The sequence below is a fragment of the Myotis daubentonii genome, chromosome 2, assembly GCF_963259705.1.
Source record: "Myotis daubentonii chromosome 2, mMyoDau2.1, whole genome shotgun sequence".
NCBI lineage: Eukaryota > Metazoa > Chordata > Mammalia > Chiroptera > Vespertilionidae > Myotis > Myotis daubentonii.
Genome location: NC_081841.1, coordinates 194325401 through 194342907, shown reverse-complemented (window position 1 = coordinate 194342907; position 17507 = coordinate 194325401). Strand labels below are relative to the sequence as shown.

General features: G+C 42.7%; 1 protein-coding gene across 6 annotated transcripts in view; it reads left to right on the top strand.

The window, feature by feature from the left end:
• Positions 1-17507, top strand: part of PSD3 (pleckstrin and Sec7 domain containing 3) — a 526912-nt gene that overhangs the window by 398725 nt on the left and 110680 nt on the right. The window contains exon 1 of one of the 6 annotated variants that reach the window (XM_059685228.1): positions 2203-2492. The exons of the other annotated variants lie outside the window; for them this stretch is intronic. Within the exon in view, the coding sequence (XP_059541211.1) occupies positions 2334-2492 (159 nt within the window). The 5' untranslated portion in view covers positions 2203-2333. Of the gene's footprint in view, positions 1-2202; positions 2493-17507 lie in introns of those variants that run through there. 6 annotated transcript variants of the gene reach the window in all.

Here is a 17507-nt window from a genome sequence, read left to right as displayed (position 1 = left end):
TCGCTCACCCCCTCGCCAAACTGCCGTGCTATCACAGTGAGAGCGGGTTACTTCTGTAAAGCAGGTTAAACAGGTGGAAGTGTTTTATTAGTAATGACATTACCGAGGAATAATGCCAATTGGGCAGTCTTTGGGCAAAGAAAACATAGAGTGAGTTGTCAATAGGGTCTACAACTTTAAGCGAAATGATATATAACCAAATCAGTTTTACCATGGGCCAGTTCACATAAACATGAGATAAATTCCCGTGGCATCTCATCAACATTACGATGAAATGTTGTATTGGGGTAAAGATAGCATATTTCTGCTAAACTCTCCAGAAATTGAGTTGTGTATCGGATTCCATTCTGCGCATGACAGCACATGGTTTTTATTCTTTTTGTGAACCCTTTTGGTGGAGAAGGGAAATCAAGTTCATTAGGAGACATATGCTAGTTTCTCATTATGGTGACGGCAGGTGACCCAGAGATGTGTTTCTTTTAAACCAGCTCTGTGTTTACAGCCACGTGGAGGCGGCTTCTCCCATGTCTTTTGCATAATCCTCTTTACGTTTCTATCTGACTCTGCCGTTAGCTCCTTCAAGGATTTTACCTCAGACTTACTTGTGTTAAATGGAGCTATTTGCCTACAGGATCATCATATGTTTAAGTTAGAACTATGCATATTCTAAATGATCAGTTTTATCATAATGTTATAGTTACACCATTCTTTGTTATATGCTTTGTAAAGTATAAAGTCGCTAGGATAATTTTTTAAGTTTACTTTAAAGGGCAGTTACTCGGTTGCTTCAAATTACCTTTCAAGAGAGGAAAATGTACCTCAAAATAGCTAAAATAATGTCATAGATTCTAAACTCAGTGCATTCTTAAAGAAGAGGAGATCCCCAAGATCTTCCAAAACCTATTATCTTTCATCATTTTAGACCAAATTCTACCAGTTAATGTCTTTGTTTTGCTTATAGCAGAATTGAAGCATCAAGTACTTAAACGAGATGGAAAGGGGGGAAGCCGTGATGTGAGGGTGAAACAAAACCAAGTCCACACACCGCCTTGCCTGGCCCATCCACAGTGGAGGAGACAGCCCCGCATGCCTTAGAGAGTGCTCAGGACTCAGCCATGTGCTACGCAAAACTTGTGATCCCGAGTCATCAAAGAAAAGTTCAGATTTGAGGGGTGGGATGGGCACACACTTCCCAGATGAACATGTTACAAACTCTTTTAGGTGTTATTTATACAGTCACTAAACCCTCCTTTATCTGGAGGCTTTCCTGGCTGACCCTCTACCCTGGGGATGTTAGGTAAGTGAGGCATTGCAATCCTGAGTATCATGCCCCAAGCTAACTTCGTGTGTCAGGAGCTGGAATTGTCTGGGCTCTTAATAATCTCCAATTTGTAATTCTCCCTCAGAAGGTTACCTGTTCTTGTGCCCTGGCAGCATGTATAGCCCTTGGGAACGCACCTTGCTCCTTATTGATCGTGTTAGCTTTATTGGTCTCCCCCTAAGCCAGATGTGAAGTTAACAAGTGCTAACCAACCAGTCTTCTTTTTAACTTTTCAGGATGTCAGGGAGACAGCAGAACATTTTTATTCTTGACTTCTCCTACAAGCTGACATAATTCCTGTTTAAATATCTGGCTGTAGTAGTCTAAGGTTCTAAGAAACGTTTAATTCAGAAATCTATACAGTTTGAATTACCGTTAAACAATGTACGGCCTGGATCAAGAAAGGGGAAAATAAATGGTCATTGAGATGCCTTTGTGGCTACTATCCATTTACCAGCCTGTAATTGATGGAGCCTTTTGATGTCCAGCCGTATTTTTTTTTCCTTTTGGAAATTTATCACTGCTCCCGCCCACAAAGGTGCCTTACAGATTACTTGAGACTTTTATTTGTGGTATCTCTGTTTTGTTGTTGACATTAATGAGCTTGCTGCACAATATCACCAGAGAAATAGTGTTGCTATTTGTAATGTTAATGAATTGCTTGCCTGGCCAGTTGCCATTTGTTCCAGTGTGTGAATATGGGGTGTCTGTGTGTGTGTGAGAGAGAGTGTGTGTGTGTGAGAAAGAGAGCCGAGTAGCAGGGGTGGGATTGCATTTTTTTTCCCTCTTCGCAGCCAGTGACGTGCGCTGTGCCTGGAACAATCAGACTGGCTGCAAACTGGGTAGTTGAAGATGCTGGGGGAGGCAGCCTGGTGTGCGTTCGGCTAACGCGATCGCAGCGCTCCGAGCTGCTCCGGCACCACCCGGCAGAGCTCCTCCAGCATCAGAGCCTTGCAGCGTTTGGAAAGTGCCTTTTTATTTCTCCAAGCCCCTTCCCCAGTCAGCCTCCGAAATGATTGGCGTGAACAGTGTTCAGAGTGCCAGCAAGGTGCGGGTGAGGACCTCAGGTTCCGTGAAATACTCCCGGGAGGATTCTATCCGGCGGCAGTCCCACCGGTCAAAGTCTATGAAAATTTCCAACTCCTCAGAGTTTTCTGCTAAGGAGACCAAGGTAAAGAAATACCATGTTAAGCCATGCAGACAATTGTATGTTCGGATAACAGAATTCGATGCAGTCCTTGCCAGTGTCTGATGTTCAGTGATAGCCTGAGAAAGTCAGGTGTATAAAATGGCTCTAAGATAGTCGGTGAGATGAGGAGGGAGTGGGTATGTGAACTCCAGATGGAGGGATGGCTGTGGCCTGGGTCAGTTTTGTAAAGAGCCAGTTTGTGAAGGGAAGGCTGAAGCAGTGCTCAGAATGAGATGGTCATGGGAAAGTGTTGGATGGCACATTGATCTTGCTTTTAGTCTCAGAAAGGTTGTCAAATGATTTGTCAGCGCCGTGTATTTTTAGAACATCGGGGATACAGAGACATCCTCTAGGATTTTATGGTTCAGGGAGTTCCCCTTGCTTCCCCTCCTGCGCTCCCCCCGGTATGTGGAGCTGATATACAGTGACCTGGTCCTGTTACACCCCATTCTTGTCTTGTTCAGAGCCTCGACCTCAGGTGTATGTCATTGGGAAGGGTTTCTTCTTTCATGATCCTTACATGTATGTGTGCTGCTGCTGAGCTGCTGCTGTTAGTCACTGGGTTTTTTTTTGGGGGGGGGGGTTAGCCTGTCTGTAGGATAATAGACACTCTGTTCATATGAAATGTGAAGGAAGTGATTACGTAGTGAAATGGGCATTTACTACATGCATATTCTTGAGCGTCTTCCCACCACCATCTGTGTGAGCCGGGTACTCAGAAACACTCCCACTCCACAGGTTTAAAAATGGAATAATAGAATCATAGGATCACAGAACTCTGGCGGAGACGGAGACGATTATGATGGAGATTTGACGGTTTGGTGATGTACAGAAAAAGCCTCGGGAGGTGGAGCTCAGTGTCATTTCAGTCTTCCCGGGGTTCTATATCCAGACCCACTGAGTGACACATGGCTTTTACCTTCCCAGTCCCAGCTGTGCCATTTACATTATTAAAAGACTTTGGTAATGACATGTGCCCCTCAGAATATTGGGGGGGGGGGAGAGGGGAAAGGGACAAAATACCTGAGTGTGACTTTAAGAAACATGTTGGCTTCCTATCCACCCCCTTAGATTATGACACAGTGGGATCCAACCCCATCAATCATTAGCAGAATGTCTTCAGCTGGAATGTCTTCAGCTGTAGCTCTTCCCTCAGTATTTTGTAAAAGCTGTAGCTTCAGGGAGAAACGTGTCCTCACAGCCCTGTTCCTGTGACCTGCATGCAACTGAAACTGTTCTGAGACCTCCTATGGTGTGGTGACTGGTGTCTCCTGCTGAGATGGACCTGGGTGGCTTATTCTCTTGTTAAATAACCAGATGTAGGTAGGCACGGTTCTCAGTGGGCCTCTAAAATTGGCTTCTATGCAGAGGGCTGAGAAGCATCTTGAGGTTTTGTTTATGTGGACTATACCCACAGTATGCAGTCAGAGGCTTTGGGGAATTTAACAGACCATTGCCCACTATCACCAATCCCGAAGAAATCTAAGCATCATAATGTTAGGTTACTCACCCAGAATCATGGCTGTGTACTTTAATGTTGGAATCTAGCATGGATGCAAGATGGGAAGTCCCTACCGACTCCTCTGTTACACAGAACAGGTTCTTTTCTGATATGCATCCATGCAGGAGAAAGCCAAGCCTTTTGGGGGCATATTGCAAACATTGCTAGGAGTCAACAGTATAAAAGACTCCTGGTAGAATTGTGGTTAATAGGTCATCACATGGTATATTGGATATTATAGTCAAATTATTTTTAAATTATATTTTTGAGGCATGTATGGTCTCTATAAGTTCTGGAATGTGTGTTGAAGAATATCTCCAAGTTCCCAATATCTCACAAGAGATATTTTTATAGGATTATGTAGTCTTTTAAAAATGAAATCCGGAAGTAGCTAATAGAAACCCATTAGACTAGAAATTAGATAAATTGAACTTAATCTTTTACTGGCATTTTTGTTCCCTAAATGAAGTAAACTGAAAAACACTATAGGCTTGTACGCTGAAGGTAATGAACTGAATTCTGTTATAGATATGTATCAACACATATTCCTGTCCACAGGGTACACATTTTATCCAGAGGTTAATTATCAGATTCCCACTCACCTTACTTAGTCCTAGTAGTACTTTTTTAGCACTTAAATCGGTATTCCTGCTAATCATATAAATAACACTTTTTTGATTATCTGACACTTCATTCAAAATGTCTAATCTAATGATTAGAAGTGATTACCCCTCATCTTCCCCTGCCCCCAGAGAAGGGGATGGGTCCATTAACTTGTGATATGCTCCTGGGGCTTAATGTTGTCTCTCTGGAATGATGGCTCCTTCTAGAATAGGCATAATAATTGTTGCCGCTTGTCAGAGTTGGAGTTAGAACATGTTTTGTATTCCTTGAAAGTTTTCATTTTTTGCATTTCTAACTTCTGTTTTATTGTTCATTAAAAGCTATTGATTTGTTTGCATATCAATTCATCGTACTCCTCACTCTTTATCTGATTTATTCTTTTGTTGTTGTTTTTCATTTGAAGCAAGTGTTAAAGGACTTCTGAAAGGATTGATACTCTTGCCTTTGATTTTAGCAAAATATCTTAAAAACTTAACTTGTTCTCATTTGAAATTCAGAAAACTGACTTTTCTGATCTTTTGTGGTTTATATTGAATATTATTTAAACTACTGAAACACAGTCGATATGTAGTTTTCTTTTCAATTTAATTCTTGTGTAGCCTTTTTGCTTTTCCTTTAAGGTATTTTAAATCCTTTTAAGACCTCTGGATAGAGCGTGGCTTTGTTCTTTTCTAGATAACATTCTTTACATCGAATTCTGAAGCAGGACATAAACGTCAAGATGTTTTAGAAGAATATTTATGCATTTGTAGAGAAGGCATGTCTGACTTCGATGTAAGTTACTCATCAGTTGAAGGGTCTGATATTGGAAGAGTTACGAGTGAGGCTCCTGACCATCAGGGGGCAGTGCAGACCTTCTTGCTGCCAGGTTCCCCCAACCCCACCCCCCACCCGTTGCTGTTCCTTTGACAGAAGTAACATTTTGGAATCAATCTCTTAAAAGGTGAACACTCCAGAATTTGGTATGTGTATTATAAGAAGATGGTGATTAAGCCTCAATTCTGTCAAACACTTCCGCATTTCTCCTCAAATACGAATTATTTTTAATTTGAGTAAGTCAACTATAGGTTGAAACTTAAATCAGCAAAAGTTCATGTTGATAATATTCCCTTTTCCTTCCCTATCTCTTGCCAAACTACATTATACATTGTACATTGGGGAAATCTCAACTCCTTGTTTTTGTTTCTTTATGTTGTAGTGGGTGACCATAACATGCATGGTTGAATCCTTGAGGAATTTTTTTAGGAATAGTATGAGACTAGAGATTACACCAAGAATTTTCTAATTGATTATCGTCTGGATTCAGAATGAACTATTTAAAGCTATTATTCAAATAAATCAAGTTCTTCCACAGTGATATTTCAGAGTGAATCCCCTGGTACTCCTTTAAGTGCTGCAAGATAAAAATATGGCTGTTTGCTCCTGTGCCCTGGAGCTGCGGCCTGGTGATCTAGCCTGGGTTTTGCTCACTAATTGGCAACAGGCACCTAGATGAGTCACTTTTCCCTGAGACTCATCCATAAAATGCAGGGGTTGACAAAACGGTATCTTTGTTCTGAGCATTGTTAATTTTAGAAATTTTGTGGGGGTTATTTCCTCTGTATATGGGTAAGAAACCCAAAGACTGAGCTAGATTCGGGGAAGGTGAATTGTATATGTACTTTGAATGACCCTCTTCCTGTGCCGGATGTTAACCATAAACATGTTTAAAGGATGGAGGGCCTAGTTCATCGCTTTGCCAAACATGTTGCCATCGTGTTGAAAGGCACCATGGGCTTGACTGTCTCCATCCTGCACAGGCTTTGCCGTTATTTCTTTAGCATCGTTAGGTAAATATTAATCATCCCCCACCCCGAATCAACCTGTACACAAAGGGACCTTAAGAAATCATTACAATGCCCTTTTGCAGCCGGAAGTTTTCCATGAGAGGCTTGCAGGTTGCTGTTTCCTTCCTTGATCCCTTCTGTCCTTTAGACTAAGTCTGGAGCCTGGGAGGGAGATTCAGGTCCAATGGATCATTTATATCTGCCTATTCAAAAATGGATATGTCATCTAATATGGGGGAAATCCATAGTGTTAATGTGAAAATTTTCCTGCAAATGCCTTTTTATGTATTTTTTATTCTTAAATTGAAGCAAAACATCTGTTAACCTCATAAATTCTCCCGTTAGCTGGATCTTTTCAGAAGGACAGTAGATTTAAACTATTGGGCTCCCAACATCAAAAACTCCTCTGTACTAGTTATAAGCCTGGCACGTGAGAGAAGCAGGAGGAGGTGTCTTTCACAAAGTAAATCTGGTGGTGCAAAGATAAAAACAATTATCTCCAGAACTCTAATTTTCTTTTATTAATTCTACTGTCTTCCCCCTGGAGTTACTTCTTGTGTTCCAAGATGTCGTTGACTAGAAAAACAGATTGGGCTAGGCATTCCATCACCAAAGGGATTATTTAGGAAAAAGGAAAGATTGCGATCCAGTGCATGCAGACATGGCGAACCACGTGCGCACACTGAACCAGACACAGATGGAGGAGAAAGTTAAGGGGAGCGGCTGTTAACAACCATAGAGCTCTGTTGTAAACAGGGTTCTCCCTGTAGGTTCTCACACTGACTTAGAGGTCCTCCCATAAGACATAGCTCCTCCCACAGACCCTCTGATTGATTGATTATGTCCAGGTTAAAATCTCTGCCATGATTTAATCAAAGTTATGCTTTCCCCTCGGGTGTGATGCTGCTAGACTAACACATTTTTATGTTTTCATATAACCTTTACCCCACAGAGGTCTTAAAAAGAGATCTGGCCCCTTGTGGAAGCTAGCTCGACAGACTACATCATTATCAATAGCTGTTAACCCTCTTCAGACTTAAGTCAGCCTTGCCCCAAAATAGAGTGCTTTGGTTTTTTTCACTGCTTTTGGTTTTATTTTTAAATTATGAAGTTAACAAAATGATGCTGGTTTTTATTGTTAGGTTTCTGAATATCTCAGATCCTGCCAGTATTTTCTTGTAAATTAATACCTTAAAAAAAAAGGATATACAAATAAGTATTTAGGACGTTGAGCAAACTGTGCTCCTGATGAGATGACACTTGTTGACCCTTGAATGTAATTAAAAGCAGATCTTCACCACACACTACTTACCGGTTTCCACTCGATGAAAGTGCCAGTGATGTGTGCCTGGTTTCAGTGCTTCTAAAATAACTCCCAGGGTCAGTACAGCATTTTTGATGTGCTACACCCATGCCTTTCTAGTTGAACACATTCTCCCAGGGATGGTGTCCTAAAGCAGGTGTTTCTGAGCTCCCACACAGTGTGTGAACATTGTCAAGAAAATCCTGGTCCACACTGTCATTCCTGGCAAGCTCTTATAGTAGCCTTATGAGACTCAAGGAGAGGAAGGAAGAAAAATCTGTGAAGTATTGTTACAATGACGGGTAAGGGAGGAAAGAATACTTGGATTTTTTGTTGTTGTTGCAGATCCTGGGGGATTAGTAGTATCCTGACACCAGAAGTTAACCTTCAGGAGCTCTTGTGTGGAAATACACACAATGACCAGGCTGCCTGCATTTTCCAGGATGTGCCTTTCCTTTTTGCAGTCTGTTTTTAGACCATACCTGCTTGCCTGGTTTAGAATTTGGGGATCACATTCAGTTTATGGACTAATAGGATATTTTTGGAGATTTTTATTTTATTTTCTCATCTTTAGTGATGCAGAAACCATGAATAGCTGGGTAAGGTGGCTGCTCAGTATTTATCATGGGAGTTACTCTTTTACCTTTGATTATAGTTAAGATTTTGAGCATTATCTTATCCTTTATGTAGATTACTTTTCATTGCATTTTAAAAATCCATTCTACCACATCTGATGGTTCAACATTTAATGTATTGTCTGTGTACACATCATCTGATTTTTCAGTGGAATGTGTTTTTCTAGGTAGATTACTAGATTGCTTCATTTCAAAATTTTTAAGAAAGTACTGGCGAGGCCCTCTCTTCATAGCCTGACTCATTTTGTGGCAGGACACTGATTGTAGCCTGCGGTTAAATATTAGAATGTGAGCTAGTACCCCAGGCAGCTGGACACCTCAGTATCCGTGTCATCACCAGATTAAAATCTGAGGAGCCAGGGTTTTGTGTGATTCCGCTACAGGCACGCCTCATTTTATTGTGCTTTACTTCGTTGTGCTTCACAAGTGTTAAGTTTTTTAGAAATTGAAAGCAAGACCCTCCACTAGCAAAAAGATTACAACTTGCTTTATTGTGGTGGAACCGTACCCACAGCATCTCAGAGGTAAGCAGGTAACTCAACCAAGCCAGGAGCCTGGCTGCTCCGGAGAGGGGTTTTCCTTTCTACCAGCTTTTCCCTGGCGCTCCCTTCTACCCCAGCATCAGTGCACTGAAGGGTTGGGTCTAGTTAACTCCCTTCTACCCCAGCATCAGTGCGCTGAAGGGTTGGGTCTAGTTAACTAACCCAGCATCAGTGCACAGAAGGGTTGGGTCTAGTTAACTAACTAGACATACTGGGCAGACAGAGACAGAAAAGTGCTTGGAGAGGAAGGCTTTTCACTGTCAGGAGGATGATACAGCGCCAGCGGCTGCTGATTTTGACAGTTCTCTTCCACAAAACACTTTTTAAAAAACAGGTATTAGAGAAAGGCTTTTCAGAACACTTTTGTTATGATTGGGCAGTGTTTTTAGGGATTTTTGTATGCCTCATCTCCTTGCTAGGATCTCTGAGACCATAAGTAAGTGGTATTTATATGCTGCAAAGCATAACTCAAAGTTGAAGGCAGCAGTATGCTTTTATCTCTGTGCCTACGCAAACACCACTAAAGTAACAGTGGAACTCAGGGGACAAGACAGGATGCCTTCAAGGTGTCAACAAAGCACATAGGTTTATTAGCTGTTTTAGCACCCCAGAGAAGCTGAAGCTCAAGTGTCTGCAGACCTCGAAGCCAAGGAAAGAATAGGCCGATTCCCCCAACGGAACACAGGAAAGGCCCAGGAATTGGAGGCCCTGGCCACCTCTGAGGGCGGCGGGTCAAAACACGAAGATCCCTGTAAAGCTTTTAGAATTCGTGACTGGACCCTCCAGATGGCCTCCTCTACTTTGTCCCAGGGATCGTCTTCCCCACATCTGCAACTCCTCTCTGGGAAGATGAACCCAGAAACTTTGGCCGTCAAGGCCAGTAGTGAAAATCCCACATTGAAAGCAGCAGGTTTACGTGAAGCGTACACGTTTCACAGTAGGCATTCTCTTCCCTCTGTGTCCCCCCATGTACCTTTTCTCAGTTACTTGAAGAAGAGAAGGCACGTTATCTACCCAGGAAATGTGCTAGTTAGAGGCAGAGGGGTCACCAGGATGCCGGTGAAGGTAAGCCCTAGGACAACAGCTGAGCGGGAGATAGCAGAAGAGTGCATTCCAGGATGCTTCCAACAGTGCCCTGAAAGAGTAGTGGTGTGACGGCCTGGAAGGAGAGGTTTCCAGTTCTGTTGGAGATTGTGGAGATGAATTAGAGGTAGGTTCTTAGAAAATGAAGGACACAACAAAATGAGGTGATGATCAACTCCAGGGAAAACAAAAAGTTAATAAAAAACCAAAGTTAGCATAATGCCCACATGGCTCAGGAGCGATTTATATCTACAGTCATAATAACATAGGTACTGATGTGCCTCCAAATTGTGATTGTGATATGACTTGAGTAGGACTAGGTGTGGAGAGAGCGAGAGTGTGTGTGTGTTGAGAGAGCTAAGTGCTATTTTTCCAGAGTTTCATACTGAAAATCAATAGTTCATACTGAAATAGAAAAACCCAAAAGGAATTGAAAGAGGTTACCTCTGCCCTGGCCAATGTTGCTCAGTAGTTGGAGCATCGTCCGTACACCAAAAAGTGGCAGGTTTGATTCCCAGACAGGGTACATACCCCGGTTGAGCGTTCAATCCCCGGCTGAGCACATACAGGAGGCAACCAATTGATGTTTCTCTCTAACATCGATGTTTCCCTCTCTCTGTCTGACTCTCTCTAAAAAAGAAATCGCTAAAAAACATATCCTCCAGTGGGAACTTTAAAAAAATTTAGAAAGGTTACCTTTGGGCAGCAAGAATCAGAGGTAAATCAAGAAATTATTATTTTCATTCTGAGCATTTTAGTAATGTTTTATTATAAAATGTTATGTATGTATTGCCTTGATAAGAAATTAAAATGAATAGCAAGGAAAATAGCATACATAGGTATATATGAAACTGGAATGACTAGACTGATTTGTGTATCTTAATAAACTTTATGTTTAGCAAATACCAAATAATACAGACGTCTTTTTAAAATTACATCTTTCCAAACACTGTATTCTAGCAGTTATGGGACTAGCCTGTGTTCTGCTGCCAGTCACTGTCAAAGTTTCAGGCTGTAGTGAAAATGTTAGTGTAAGCTGGTCCTTTGTTGGGGAAGTCTTTTATTTTGAGATTGTTTTCATTACTTATTCTTATGGAATGATAGCGATAGTAGATAGCATTTGTTTTGTTTAAATTTATTTTCTCACTTGGCAAAATGAAAAGCTGACAATTCTGTGTGCATTCCCAAAGCCTCTTTGGAAAATTTTTCGTTTTATGACATCCAAAAGCCTGGTAGCCACTGGATTAGATTATTTAATTTGGCTGCATCGACTGCTTTAGATAAAATCTATTTCCATTTGGTTTGTCTTCATTGCTCTGCCTGATGCATGGAAATGACAGAACAAATGCGGTGCCTGGAGATCTCTCGAAATGTCAAACCCCCCAGGGGTCGTTTCTACCAGCCATCTATAAAAAGACCTCCGCATGCCGCCCAGCAAACAGATTCTAACTGTGGACATGAAGTTTATCATCCTGTCGCCCTAATCATTAAATATAATTGATCAATTTTCTCTAGTATTTAAAAAATACTGCACATAATTTACAAGGTCACTTTGATTTTATGTTTTCCTTACGTTGTAAAATTGTGAAGAATCCTTTATTATGGCACATGCCTGCCACATCCTAACAAGTCAGGTTCACCAAGAAGAGGGTCTAACAGCAGATTATGGCAAGTACAATCCAGAATCTTCTTTGAAAATATTGGTTATTGTTATATTTTTCAAAAGCCAGGCTTAGCTGTCCAATGTTTTTTGTTTTTGGTTTTGGTTTTTTTTTTGTGGTGTGTTTTTTATCCTCACCCGAGGATATTTTTTCTATTGATTTCAGAGGGTGGGGGAGGGAGGAAGGGAGGGAGGGAGAGAGAGAGGAGGGAGGGAGGGAAACATAGATTGGTTGCCTCCCACACCTACACCTACCTACTCCTACCGGGGTCAGGAATCGAACCTGCAACCCAGGTGCATGCCCTAACTAGGAATCGAACCCAAGGCCTTCCGGTGCAAGGGAAGATGCTCTACCCCACTGAGCCACACTGGTCGGGCCAGGCAACTTTTTGATAAATAAATTACAGTGCCAGAGGATCAGGATTCAAGAATTAAAAGCAAAATCAGGAGATGAGTATGAATGCAATGAATTTGAAAGTTATTGTGCCTGCACAGGTCATATTCGCTGAAGGATACTTTGGACATTAACCTTGACTCATATGGAAGATGGTGGTGATTCACTAACACCTTAATTACATTAACTCTATCCACGTTCTCAGCTGTGAGGATTGCTACATTTAATCACATCTGCACATATTTTGGACACTAGGTTTTTGTTATTTTCATTTATCTTTAGTTATTGTTGACAGTATTACAGAAGTCCCCTTTTCCTCCCATTGTCTCCCTACACCCTACCCCTCCACCCCTGCCTAGTTTTTAATGCCCACACTGATTTAAAGGTGAGGGTTCCTTCATGATAGATGTTGCAATCCTTCCATCTATACTTCACTGAAAATACCTCTTTATCTAGGATACATATCCCCTTCCCAGGAGGGTTGGACATTGTCATAGCAAGTCCACTTTGAGAAGGATAAAGAAAAAAGTAGAGAGTAGTGAATAAAAACATGGGCTCTGTGTTTGAGTGCCAGCTTTGCCACTTACTAAAACTCTGTAACCAGGGTAGGTTTTGTCAGATTTAGCAAATAAAAATATAGACCACCCAGATAAATTTGAATTTCCTATAAATAATAAATAATTTTTAGCAAAAGTATGTATCTTACAAACTTTGGGGGCATACCGTGTGCTTTAACAAAGTTATTCATTGTTTACCTGAGGTTCACATTTGTCGACCGAGAGTAAAAGGCAGGTCTGCAAGGCAAGAAAAGCATTTATTTGGGACTGAGTTGTGACTCAGGAACACAGATCTGGAGCAGCCGAAAAGTGTTTGCCTAGGGATTAGGTGCAGGGGCTTTTAAAATAAAAAAGGAAAAAAGAGCATTGAGGTTACATTAGTTGTTTACCAAGAATGGTGATCGGGGGGGAAATTTATCTTTTACAAGTCATTGGTTTCTCATGAAAGTCTTTCCATTACCGGGAAAGATACATTTTTTTTTGTATAGTCCTTGAAAAGCACATCTATTTTGTACCGACCTTGAAAAGTTCTTTCTCAGCCGATAACTTCTTTTGGCAAGTCAGTAAGGTCAATGCAGTTTGTCCAACACAATGGCGTCACTGCGGTCATTTCTTTCCACACATGAGTCCGGCATCCTACATTGATCTGGCAGCCTCCTTCCTGCAGCGAGTAGCCGTCTGCCTCACCCCCAGCCATGAGATGAGTGGAATAAATCATACTTCACAGAAGGTTAAATTCATAAAGACACCTAGGCTCAGCCCAGAGCCCAGCAGGTAGTAGGACTCAGTAAATGCCAACTAGGGAGGGCGGTCCTTCACTTGTCAGACATCCAGCCTCGTGTCTCCTAAAACAGACAGGACTCGAGCTGTAAAACCGAGTTAGATGTCCAGGGTGGAGTTTTGTGCCAAATGCTAAGATCCTTGAGTGAATACTATACCCTCTATACCAGGGGTAGGCAAACTTTTTGTGAATGCGTGCCAAAACCAGCAAAATCTCTGACTCAAAAAATTCTGCGTACCAACCCTAATTTTTTGAGAACATGTTACGCCTACTTGATATCTCTTAAGGTGTACGTATGTGAAGAACCTTGAAGAAATAATAAAATTCATTCGAGTGACAAAAACACAGTATATGATGATGAAAAATACATTTATTTTTTAATGTATACATGTACACTGATAGTCCGACAGAAAACTTTATGACTCTGTTTGATATTATCAGTGGGACTTTTGCTGCTGCATCACTGATGACAGAGACTTTACATCAAGTTCATATTTTGTGACCTTCAGAGATATGCACGAGCTATTACTTTCATCCATCAGGCTAATCCTATTATGAGACTTAACAAAATTCATCACTGAGAACAAAGATTCACAAGCGTATGTGGATGAAACCAAAACACTGCTCGGATCTAGGAAGGCAGGGAGAGTTAAGGCAGAGGGATAGAAATTGCTCTTCCCCTCTCTCATCAATCCATGCCTATGGTCTTTAAGAGAACTTGTTATGTAAAATTATTTATTTATCTAAGATGCACCTACACTGAATTTATCTGAAAAATAAAAAAGTCGATATTAAGAAAAAATTGTAAATGGAAGATTATAAGAGAGGGTTTCGCGTGCCAGCAAACGTTACTGGCGTGCCAGGGGTTGCCCACCCCTGCTCTATACTATAGAAATGGTGTACTCTCGTCCTTTTAACTTTTGGAGGGAAACTTATATAGCAGAGCCTAGCTTGCGTGCCAGGAAGTGGAGAGAGGTGAAAGGTGTGTTTTTTTTAAAAGGAAAATAGGTCAAGGAAAAAATTTAAAGGCTTTGCAATCAAACTGCTCTGATTCCTTTTTGAGATCTGCCACTTAACACTCAACTTAACCTCTCTGCACCCCATTTTCTACATCTGTAAAATGGGAATGATCCCCATGGGTTGTGGTGAAGAGTAAATGATGTAATACATGTACAGCCCTAGGAACAGGTCCCACCACATGTTAACTATTCAGCAAATATTAGTTGTTGGCATACTTTGTCCGTGATGCCAAACTGCCAAAATAAGTGACTCTCCCCACACCCAGTATGTCTGGCATAGGGTCTTGATTGGCTGAGGCGAGTGGAGTGGATAGATTCTGGGTGTTTAAATTCAAGTGTTCTGTAGAGTCTAAGGAGGACAGGAATAGACTGCATATAACAACAGTAGTACCTTTTATTTACATTTGTTTTACAGAGTACATAAGTTTTCATATTGATGCTTTCATTGCATCTTCATGATTCTGTGACATAGGTGTTGTTATACCATCTTTACAGATGAAGGAATCAAAGGTTAGTGTTGGTGGCCTAATGTCACCCAGCTGATGGAAGAAGCAGGTTTATACTGATTTCTAGTCCATAGTTCTTTTTTTCTACCTTCGCTGCCTCTCATCATAATGTGGTATTGGGATAATTATCACTGAGATCCTTGTCTTCTCAACCAGTGTTTTTTTGTTTTTTTTTTAAACACGTGCTGTGGTCAAGACAATGTATGAGGCATTGTGGGAAATAAAGAGAAGCAGAAGACTGGATCACATGTGCAAGGAGTTAAAAATCTAGTATCACCTAGATTTTTAGTTGAGAAAGTAATATATGTGAGATGTGGTAAACACTCTAATAGTACACAAAATACAGTGTACATGATGTGCTGTGGAATTGTGCACCTGAAACCTATATAATTTTGTTAACCAGTGTCACCCCAATAAATTCAATAAAAAGGGGAAAAATTCAAACAGTACAGAGAAGATTATACATTGAAAATTCTCATTCCCAGCCCAGTCTCCCAGTTGCTGTCAGTGGGTTCTGATTCCTTCAGAAATGTCTGTGTGAGTACACACACACACACACACACACACACACACACACACACACACAGGAACATGCCAGACATACTGTTTTGCACCTTACTTTTTCTTTTAACAGTATCTAATGTATCTACCTCATTTTTAGTTTAAATGACTTTAAATATTAATGGATAAGCAATATATCTCTGGTGCTACTGTTGAAACTATCTTACCCAATTTTTAATTTGTGCTTGAGATTTTTGTGAAAATGGGCCACCCTTCTTCCATAATTTGGGAAGATAGCCTGATAGGCCCCAAATCTGCCACCACCATCGCCTAGTCCAGGTCACCTCACCACTCACCCAGACACCGCCAGTCTTGCTGCCACTTCCCCTCTCCCTTCCGATCCTTTCTCCACACAGCAGCCAGGGCGGCCTTCAAGAGCACGAATTGGACAGGTCACTCTCCTGCTTAAATCCTCCAGTGGTTGCCCAGCACACACAGATAAACCCTTGTTTTCTGGTCAAAAAACCCTACTTGACCCGTTTACCTGTTTGCCCTTATGACACACCACACCCCAGGCCCACTAGGCGCAGTGATGCCAGGGAGCGCTCGTTGCTCTTCCCTTTATCGTTGTGTGGCTGCTCCTTGTCACTTGTGCCCTAAATTTCCTTGCCATGAGGCTTTCTTGACCATCCAGTCTAAAGTTACTCTTTTGAGTTACCTTATTTTAATTACCTTATAATAATTATCCGGTGGCCTCCCAGAAAATGACAGGATCATCTCTATCTGCTTGCTTTCTTACTCTTGTATTGTCTGTGCCACCCCTACTGAGTCTCATCTGTCTGTGTTGTTCACCCCTGGACTTGTAGTGCCTGTGTCCCATATCAATTCCCGACAGCCTGGCAGATAGTAGAGACTCAATAAATACTTGTTTGCTGAATAGATGCATGAATGAGTGAATTGTTTTAAGAAATTTATTTATACTATACTGTTACAAGTGTTACAACTGTTATGCTATTCTTGTTACACACATGAATTACAGTCTTGTACTAGTTATAAAAAGATACTATTTGTATAAATACTTATAGTATAATACATATTATACTATTACTAGGGGCCCGGTGCACGAAATTCGTGCACTGGGTGTGTGTGGCGGGGAGTGTCCCTCAGCCCAGCCTGCCCCATCTCACATACAGGGAGCCCTCAGGCGTTGACCCCCATCACCCTCCAATCGCAGGATCGGCCCCTTGCCCAGGGCTGACGCCTCTGACAGAGGTGTCAGGCCTGGGCAGGGGACCCTCATTTCCCCCCATCACTGGTTCTGCCCCTTGCCCAGGCCTGATGCCTCGGCCAGAGGCGTAGACCCCCATCACCCTCCGATCGCCTGATAGGCCCCTTGCCCAGGCCTGATGCCTCCGCCAGAGGTGTCAGGCTGGGACAGGGGACCCCCATCTCCCCCTGATCACTGGCTCTGGCCCCCGCCCAGGCCTGAGGCCTCTGGCCCAGGAATCATGCCTGGGCAGGGGACCCCCATCTCCCTCTGATCGCTTGCTCCACCCCCCGCCCAAGCCTGACGCCTCTGACCCAGGCTTCAGGCCTGGGCAAGGGGACCATCATATCCCCCCAATCCCTGGCTCCGCCCCCCCACCCAGGCCCGATGCCTCGGCCAGAAGAGTTGACCCTCATCACCCTCCGATCACCAATCACCGGATCGGCCCCTTGACCAGGCCTGAGGCCTCCGGCAGAGGTGTCAGGCCTAGGCAGGGGACCCCCAGCTCCCCGTGGTTGCAGGCTCCGCCCCTGCCCAGGCCTAACGCCTCTGGCTGAGGCGTCCAGCCCAGGCAGCGGGGACCCGCAGCTGCAGCGGCCCCGCGATCGTGGGCTCCGCTTTAGGCCCAGGCAAGGGACCCCTAGCTCCGGGGACTGCTAGCTTCGACCGTGCCCAGCTCCCATCGCTGGCTCCACCCCTACTTCCTGCTATCACTGGCCAGGGCGGAAAAGGCACCTGATTCTCCGATCATGGCTGGGGGGCAGGGCAAAGGCGGCCCCAGGGCTGCCTTTGCCCTGC